At 42.0% G+C, this 9,944-nt stretch overlaps 1 protein-coding gene across 1 annotated transcript in view; it reads left to right on the top strand.

Annotated features, from left to right (window-relative positions):
- LOC106690192 (WASH complex subunit 4) overlaps positions 1-385 on the top strand; it is a 79,649-nt gene extending 79,264 nt beyond the window's left edge. The window contains exon 7 of the mRNA XM_067050260.1: positions 104-385. Within this exon, the coding sequence (XP_066906361.1) occupies positions 104-175 (72 nt within the window). The 3' untranslated portion in view covers positions 176-385. The remainder of the gene's footprint in view (positions 1-103) is intronic.
- The last annotated feature ends 9,559 nt before the right edge of the window (positions 386-9,944 follow it).

Genomic DNA, 9,944 nt, shown 5'->3' with positions numbered 1-9,944 from the left:
GCGCGCGCGCGCGCGCGTGTGCTTGTGCGTGTGCGTGTGCGTGCGTGTGTACATATACACTTGTTTATTTATTTATTTATTATTTTTTTTTTTTTTTTTTTAGGAATTTGAACTGTTAAAATGCAATTTGAACAGCGCTATGGTATTTTTTTCTGGAGACTTACCAAACAATTAAAAATATTTTTATATTAATGGTATATGATTAAATCTGCATGCCATGAATTTTTTTTTATTGTATAACAGATGTTTATTGATTAATTTATTTTACTTGAACTATGAAATGTGAAACTGAAATTGCTTGTGTAAAATAAATTTTTTTCTTTATGATGTAATTGAAAATTATATTGAATTAATCTTTGCTTATAAAATAAATGTTTTTTATTGATTGATGCCAATTTTCCTGGAGTTGCCAATTATTCATTGTATTTTATTTATGGATAAAATAATTGCTGCCGCTTGTCCAGCAGAGGTACCTTTTTGGCATTTTTTTAGTATACTTATTTCCCCTAATACAAATTTGTGGAACAAATAAAATCATTCATAGCTTTATAGTTCTTAATAATATTGTTAATGTGGGTTACTTTTCCCTTGGCCCGGTTTTTAAAACGTTGCAATAAATCTGTGAATTTATTTGTTTCTAAGCTATGGTAAACTTTTTTTTATACTACTGGACCATCATAAAGTGTAGTTTATTAAACTTTTTAATTTTTTTTTTTAATTGAACCATACCTTTCTTGCTGTTTTCCAGCTGGTAGTACCAGATATTGACTAGTAGATAGTAGCAGTATTGCTACAGTATTCTCTTCTTTGAAAATGGAGCCTAGAAGGATGTCCTGTGTGAAATGGTGGTTTGCAGCTTTAGTTTTAGCTATGATTGTTGCTATTCTATGATTATAACTATCTTTTATGGTTGTTCCATGGTTGTTGTTATCTTCCCTCACCTACCATTTTTATCTAAGTCGGCATTTGGGTGTGTGCCAGGGATGTAAAGATTGAAGTTCAAGTGTGTGCAGTGAGTTGCTCCACGAACTGTTTATCAATAATTTCCTCAGTTAGTGATTGTTCATTAGTCCCAATAAGGAGTACAGAACATCAGCAGAATTGGTTTGTGCCATGAGGTACGAGTTGGCTGGATGTGGTGGTGTTTCACTGAGGGTATAGTTGAAGGATCATATGTGCTTGTTTTCATTCATTCTCGTTATTACTATCAAATAATTCTTATGCACGTGTGCACCATGGCCACTTAGGACCTATTGTATACTGTCCTGTACTCTGTTCAAACCAGGCCAGATGCCTCTGCAAATTTGGATATCGTATACAGATCAACCGTTTCACAAAGCTTGGGATCAATGATACAATCTTGTCCAAAAGTGAGGAATTGTCTCCTTGCCAGTACATCATATTTGCATATGATTTGATAGGTAGTCTCATCATCCTCTCTGTAGAACCTGCAAATCCACAAGAAGTGTAGTCCTTTTTGCTGTAGAATATTTTGCCGGATCCTTGCCGGAATATTTTTGACTGCTCTTGCCTCCTGGCGTTCCTCCAGGATAGTTCAACCTTGCCCTCAGCAATCTTTGCATAGCTGGGACTAATCCTGCATATGGGATTGGGTGTAAAGGGAACATTTTCAGATCCCTTTCTAGCAAGGCAATCTGACCTCTCATTGCCTTTAATGCCTATGTGACCAGGCATCCATTCAACATGCACCTTGTTGAATAAGGAAAGAGAGTTCAGATTCAGAGAGTCTTGCACTCTTCCACCAATTTAGAGTGGGTTACATAATTACTCAGCATATAAATGGCTGCCTGGCTATCAGTAAAAATCATGATGAGGCTGTCTCTCATACCTTCTTTTATTAGGTTTTGGACACAGACATTGATTGCTCAGCCTGAAAGACCAATGTGTGCCTTCTTAGCGATATGGAGATGCCCTCTCCAGGTCTGTCCATCTTCCATAAACCTGCTCTATCCTTCCTACCATCCTTATAAGGTAATCTAAGGGACTGACAGTCAATCTCTATATGCAGCAGTATTGGATTCAAAAGAACTTCCATCACTGCTGTTGGAGTGGTGCTCATGACACCAATCATCCTAAGGCTTACCAGTCTTTGAAGTTTTCCAAGCAAGACTGGAATTTACTGGCCATAGCCTTATGCAACCAGACTATAGCAGCATACAGGACAATAGGTATTATTGCTGCTGTGTACAACCAATAAACCATCAAGTCCCAGGATCTATTTACAGCTCCCCGACATGCCCAGAGACACCTTAGTGCCTTTATCCTTTCAACATAGTGTTGCCACTTCAGTTTGCAATCGAAAGTTTCATCAAATTGTTTAACCTTACTACAGAAGTGAATTCGATTACCATTCAGATATGGAAGTCTGATTACAATACCCACCCCTCACCTTTCAAGGGCTCTCAACATAGTTTTATAAGGGATGTTGTCAAAGGCACCTTCGATATCAATGAAGTTACCTGTCGTAATTTCCTCATAGACAGAGTCTCAATTTTGGAGACCAGATGATGTAAGGCATCCAGCTTTTCCAGATTGGTAAGTGAATTGCGTGCCATGTAACACTCTCTCCACTAGCGTAGTGTCCCTAATGTGTCTGTCAATAACTTTTTCCAGAACCTTCATAAAAAAAGATGTTAGATATATAAACCTATAAGTCTTGGGGTTTTCATAAGATACCTTCCTTGGTTTAGGTTTATAACACACTTTTGACACTTTCCAACTTTTTGGTATGTGGCTAAGTATCAAACTGACCATTAATAAAACTAAAAGACATGGTTTAATACTTATTAAAGTGACTAGTGAGAAGACCTTATTTATACTAAGGCCCGGAAAATCCCATCAGTACTTCCTGACTTAAAAGGTGCAAAGAATTTAATCGTCCATTTTGCCATACCAGAATTTACAACATTAGTGATATGGAGATGCCCTCTCCAGGTCTGTCCATCTTCCATATACCTGCTCCAGAGCCTCTTTCCATTAAGGATCCATCCATATATTTATAGTCCCATTACAAGGTTTGTGTCGGGTAATACCCTCAATCTTAACAATATAGTAGGTGTCCCCATATTTTCTTAATCTGAAGAGTGCAAAACTAGCACCTCATTTTCATCAACCATTCTTAACAAACTACCATCCTTATAAGGTAATCTAAGTCAGAGATGTTGGGTTTCCCCTTACCTCATATCCTTGCATAAGAGGTGATAAAAAAGAAAATTTATCAGAAGTGGCTGGAATTTGAGGAATGCTATGAAGTTTATCTCGATACTTCAAATGTTGCCAATCTGGGTGGAAGATTAAGTGCAGTCACATAGCGTAAAGAAATCTGAGAAACAAAGTTATCTTGAAAAAGGTCTCCGATATAGTTTTTCTTTGAACGCAGGATTATATGCAGTAGAAACAGAAACGCCATATTTAACCTTTTGAGCTTTATGGACACATATATGCGTTTGGCGAAAGTCATCTGTGTGGACTAAGAGAACCAAGCTTTCCAAGATGGAATTTCAAAAAAGCCAAATGGGAGAATTACAAACGACAGTCTGATGTGGAAATCACTAAGCAATTTCTCAACGGTAACATAGACCACATATACAAGCAACTGAAGGACCAAATAATCAAATGTGCCATCACAACGTACAGCAGTATTCATGAAGTATAGAGATACTATAGAGAATATAGGTTGTTTTTTCCAGGCAATTAAGGATAATAGATAAAAGGATCATAAATATCAAAGTACGCTAGCTGTCTTCATTGATTTTAGATCAGAATTTGAACGAGTATGGAGAGATAAGCTAATACACAAATTAGCTCTTGGGAAAATTGATGGGCTGGATCAAACCATTCCTTTCCCAACGGCAAATTTATGTGCGGTACAGGGCAAATACATCATAATTCAGGCAAGTAAAACAGGAACTCCCCCAAGGAGCAGTACTGAGTCCAATGGTATTTAATATTATTATTAATGACGTCATAGATACGTTGATGGAAAAGTCACCTGATACAGAAGCGTTACTGTATGCTGAAGACTCAATGATCTGGGGACCAGCAGTAAAATCGGTGATCTTGAAAAGTGGGTCAACGATACCTCAAAGGTTCTGAGGAGCTGGGCAGAAGAAAATGAAATGATTATTAACACGTAAAAGACAGTATTCCAACTATTTACCCTTTCTACAAAACAGCATGAGCTCCGAGTAAATTTTGATAATCAGGCTCATAGCAGGACTCATGAAGGGGTAAGCATGTTGCAGATAAAGGTGAATCAAGTCTGCGACTAATGAAACGAATCGCAGCCATAAAATGGGAATCAACCGCTGAGGTTTTAAGACATGCTTATACGTCATAAATAAGATCAGTCCTGGAATATGACTCCAGAATCATGGTTACAGCTACCGATTCAGTGCTGAAGCGTCTTTATTTAGTTCAAAATAAGGCATTAAGGATTATTACCGGTGCGGCTAAAACATCACAGATTCTAGCCATGCAACTGCAATCAGAGATAGAGTCCCTAAAATACAGGCGTGAAAAGAATGCCGTCATCCTTTACGAGTGCGTACTTAGGAATGGCATTGATTACTGGGCCAACACTGTTGGAAGTAATAGGAGACTTAACACGCAACTCTCATTTATTGAGACAACAAAATCTATCATCACAAACCTAGGCCTAAACTTTGAGATAAGAGAGCCTCTGCCTGACTTCACTAAACAAAGCATTTGGACGTGTCCATATGCTACAGTGCTAGATTTAATAACCACATCAACAAATTAATTCCCCAGCGGAAGAACTAAGGACTGTGGCATTGGCCACTATAGCCGAGCGCTACCCTGAGCCAGAATGGATCCATCCACCACGGGTCAGCTACAGAAGCAAATAAAAATGCGGATGTAGGTTTCTGTAGCAGCCTGGTCCAATTTCAGCACCTGCTGGAGCAAACGCTACCAATTTTGATGGAGAGGTAGCCGCTATTACTTTGGCTTTAGAAAAGCTGACTGATGCCAGCGAAAAGAAGATAATTCAACTATCGGATTCGAGGGCAGCACTGCTGCCAATAGCATCTGGACATCCCTCGGCTAATGCTGGAATTCTCGTATGCCGGAAAACTATGGAAAATAAAACTGAAATACTTTAAGTATTGGTGATGCAATGGATTCCAGCCCATTGCGGAATCCATGAAAATGAGGAGGCAGATCGACTTGCACGATTAGGTGCTAGGTAAGGAAGACAAGATGGTGTAAAATATTGTTTTTCCAATTGTTAGACTTAGTAATATATAATGCATATGTTTTAAATCAAAATTGTACTGGTACCAAACAAAAGTTAGTGAATTTCACTAAGCGTGGCAGAAGGGGGAAAAGAAAATTTGAGGATTTACGGAGGAGTTTCGGCTAATTCAAAGGCATTTTCTGTCGAAATGTGAGAATCGTGTGGGCGCAAAACAGTTGAGCGGAAGGTGTGTTGTTTTGCGTAAAAAGTAAGAGTATACAGCGATACGCGATATGAATGCAAAAAATGCAATGCCGGTCGATAAATGTTTTGAAAAATTAAATTATTATATATATATATATATATATATATAAGTTAAGGTGCAAGGGTACCTGTTATCTATCTCCCCTAATACCTAGGGACCTATGTAAACACTGCATAAATGTATATATAGAGGATTAAAAGGAGAAATAAAGTAGTGTTTAAGCTGATCTTGTGTGAGTCATTTCACGGTCCTTTTTCCCTTTTTTTTAAAGTTTAGTTTGCAACAGAGCTTAACTGGTGCCGAAACCCGGAACTTTGACCTTTTAAGCTGGTACGTTGTTAGCATTTTTTTTTTTTTTTGCTTTGTTCTCTCTCTCTATTTCTTTTCTTCTTTATCTGCCTCCTATATTCAAGTAGATGACTGGACGAGGAGTAGTCGGACCGGCAGTCTTAAATCTTCAGGAATTAGGTTTAGATAACCAAGTAAACCCAATACAGGAAATTGTGACCGAGAACGTAGCCGCAGCACTTCCACCTCTACCGGCGACCACCATGCCGGAAGCGCACGCTAATGCGCTCACGTGGATTAGAGTGCGGACGGCTACTACACAGGACTTGAGGAAAGCGGTCTCAGATATAGAAAAATTCACTGGGGAAGCCGGGGAAATAAACCACTTCCTTAAGGACTGTGATCGCGTCAAGGGAAGAATAGAAGCCAAAAAATCAGAAGATCTTCTGAACAGCGGGGACGCCGATAAACTAAAGGCTGCAGTGGTCTGCCTGGTGAAGAGATGCATCTTTAACCAGATCCAAGCGGATGAAGGGACATCATGGAGCACGGTAAAGGAAAGGCTGAAGAAGGGATTTGGAAGAGGGCACTGGGCCCCGGAAGAAGACATCTTTCGAATGTTCCGAGAGAGGACGAGACAGGGGTAGTCCAGTGGACGAAATGATGGAAATGGACCAGGTGCAAGGCCGCATGATGTTCCTGGCTACCATACTAAAAGTTCAGTTAGCCAAGGAGGTTGGAAAGAGGGAAGGAGCACCCCAGGATCGCTCTTCCGTACAGTATACCCACGAACTGATCGATGCAAGTGCCCGGGAAAGTGAATCTCCCATGGAAACTGGCGATAAAGAATGGATGAGGGTCCAATACAGCCGTCCCAGAAATCACCAGAAACCGTGGAGAAGAAGAGAGCGGCAGAAGTTTACGAGAGAGAGACCGAGAAAATCAGAGAAACGAATAGCCCCTGAAAGATCATGGGGAAACGGGCGGAGGGAGGACCATAAGTGCCATGGGTGTGGCAAAGTTGGGCATTTGGTGGCCCAATGTCCCAGCCCACACTCGATGCTTCGAGTATGGGAATGAGGGACACATCGCTAAACAGTGCCCCTATATATAGAAGAGGCGATGAGCATAGAGACGAGCCTATGGAGATAAACGCTCAGCGGGTGCAAAAGAGAAGCAACAGACGGAGGACAGAAGGATCTTCAAGTGAGTCTATGGAGGTCTCTGAGGTATCGGAAACGGAGGGGGAAACCGAACAACCAGGGAGCGGAGGAGGCTATAAAATCAGAAGGAAGGAGCAGCGGAAGGCGAGCAACTTGGAGGACGGATAACCGCATCAGAGATCTGAGAATTTCTGGGAGATTGTTAATAGTACGTCGCCGTATAACAGTCCTTTGTGGACAGTTCGTAAGAAGGGTGCCCGGGGGATCAGTCAAAGAAGTATCGGGTGGTGATAGACTACCGCAAATTAAATGAGAATACCGTGGACGAGCGATATCCGATCCCGCGTTTTGAGAACATATTGGACAGATGGGGGGGGGCGCAAAGATGTTCAGCATGCTGGATCTCAAAGCGGGTTACCACCAGATAATGATGGATCCTAGGGACCGACATAAGACGGCATTCACGTTCGAGAGGGGTCACTATGAGTTTACGCGGATGCCGTTTGGCAAAAGGCAAAAACGCCCCTATCACATTCCAAAGGCTCATGGATGAGTTCCTGCGAGGTATAGATGAATCTATATCGAAAAAGGTATAGATGAATCGATATGCCAAGTGTATATAGATGACCACTTGGTCTTAAATCCGAAGAGGAACATGTGGCGCATTTGAGGGTGGTGTTTCAGAGAATTCGGCAATTTGGTCTCAGGAGAAGTCGACGCTGGGGGAAAGGGAGATAAACTTCTTGGGACACACAATTTCCCAGGAAGGGGTTAACCCGATGCGCATAAGGTTGAGGCGTTGCGTAGGATGGTAGTATCCAGGGATGTAAAAGGTATTCGTAGACTTTTGGAGGCCCTAAACTACTATAGACGTTTTGTCCCGGAAATGGCGGATAAGTTGGTCCCACTCAATAACTTATTAAAAAACGGCTCCAAGATCGTTATCACGCCGACGATTGTAGATAGCATTCGGCGCTGTATGGAGGAACTCCAGAAAGAAGTAGTACTCGCGTTCCCAGACTTCCAGAAGACCTTTATGATCACGACTGACGCGAGCGAATACGCGCTGGGAGCAGTGCTGTCCCAGGAGGGCGAAGGGGAAGAGCGCCCGGTCGCGTATGGCAGTAGGCGGTTGACAAGTGCAGAATCGAGGTACAGTGCTCTCGAACGGGAATTGCTGGGCATCGTTTAGGCAGTAGACCATTTCATATGTTTTCTGAAGAAGGTTTCGGGTCCATAAAGACCACCGTCCGCTTCAATGGGAAGCTCAAGGAGTCATCAGCCAGAGTTACGCGGTGGAAAGAACTCCTCGGACAGTATAATATTGAAATAGTGTACAAGACGGGAAAGGAGAATGTCGTCGCCGACTGGCTCTCGCGCGCGATTACGGTAAACGCCATAGAGGAAGAGCAAGTGGGGACGTCAGGCGATGTCCGGCAGTTCTTGAGAGAGTGGACACCAGGGAAGGAAGAGACCCAGGACGTATCGGGGCAGACCGAGGCAACCCCACCATCGGAGGACGGGAGCTCGGAAGGGGACAGACCCGCGGAGATGGAGGAATCGGAGGAAATTATTAATGATAAACCCCGCCAGATCGTCTGGAAGACCATCGGGTCTGATGAAAATTGAGTATGGACGATACGGTACAAGCGTGATTGTAACAATTTGGTCCGTACCGGGGGCCAAGGAGGAACAAATTTGTAGAGTTCTTAAAGACGGATCTAAACCAGGAAGAACATACCACATTTACGTGGGTAACAGCGTCATCTGGGATAAGATCAAGAGGCTGTGGTGGTCAGAGCAAATAGGTGTCGATCGTACTTTCGTTCGGTGTACGCTAATGGTGGAAACTATTAGAGATGAAGATTGGCAGAAAGAAATTACCCTTGCTTACCACCAGGGCAGAGTTTACTACTCCCTTATCCGAGAGGAAATGAAACTTCTCGAGGTTAGGTGACATTATAACACCCCGGGACACCCTAAAGGTAGCGGTGGGATCGAGAGGTTACATAGTACCCTCAGCGATCACCTTCGAGTTTACAACGCGGAGAAAGGTTTGGAGCCGGATGAGGCAATGATCAGGTCGGTTGCGGCTTACAACCATTCGATTCACGCCGTTACGGGTTTTTCGTCGTTTGAGGTACTCTTCGGTCTATGAGGGCACAACAGAGACTTTCGAGGGACAGCAATCGGGGGAGACGAAATAGTCAAAATATAGTTATTCGGAAGTTGTGGGGGAAGGTCCGAGGACGCATAGAGAGGGAAAAATAAAAATGGGTTTCTCGCCATAGAGATGTGATGGGGGAGGTTAAAATTGGGACCATTGTATACCGCAAATTAGGGACTAATCGCGGAAAGGAGGTACTGCTCTATGAGGGCCCATTTAGGGTGACTACCCTTCGACAACACAACGTTGTCACAATAGAGAGTTTGAGTGAACCACGCAAAAGAAGGACGATTCACCTTGGACAACTAAAACTGCCTGATATGTCACCTCCCAAGGACCTGGAGTGCCCCCCCCTCCTAATACCAAGGAAGCTTTATACACCGGGTGGGTGTACAACAATTTTGGTGGGTGTTTCATTCGTGTGTCTAAGCAGTGGTTCTTTCTTTCTTTTTTTTTTTTTTTTTAAGTTATTTCTGCTCTAATATGTAATATGTACATTTTGCCTTAGGTTCTCAGAGGCTGCGTTTCGTCTTTGTAAATGCAGGAATAATTGTTTATTTTAGTTTTAATTATGTTACTCTATATTTTTGTAATCTTGTTCACTAGCTATATGATAAATTCTGATTTGGTTCAAGAGTGTATTTTTATTTTATTTTATTTTTGTTTCTTTCTTTATTAGTTTACGAGATGTGTTCGTAAACTGGTAGGGGGGAGTTAAGGTGCAAGGGTACCTGTTATCTCCCCTAATATCTAGTAACCTATGTAAACACTGCATAAATATATATAAGTTACAGTCAGCTGGTACTTCGATGTCAGCTGACTGAGGAGATCAGCTGATCATGT

This window comes from Halyomorpha halys, unplaced genomic scaffold, assembly GCF_000696795.3.
Source record: "Halyomorpha halys isolate HHAL.00 unplaced genomic scaffold, Hhal_1.1 Scaffold1608.1, whole genome shotgun sequence".
Classification (NCBI taxonomy): Eukaryota; Metazoa; Arthropoda; class Insecta; order Hemiptera; family Pentatomidae; genus Halyomorpha; species Halyomorpha halys.
The sequence above is the reverse complement of the archived record's forward strand: the minus strand, read 5'-3'. Positions and strand labels throughout refer to the sequence as shown.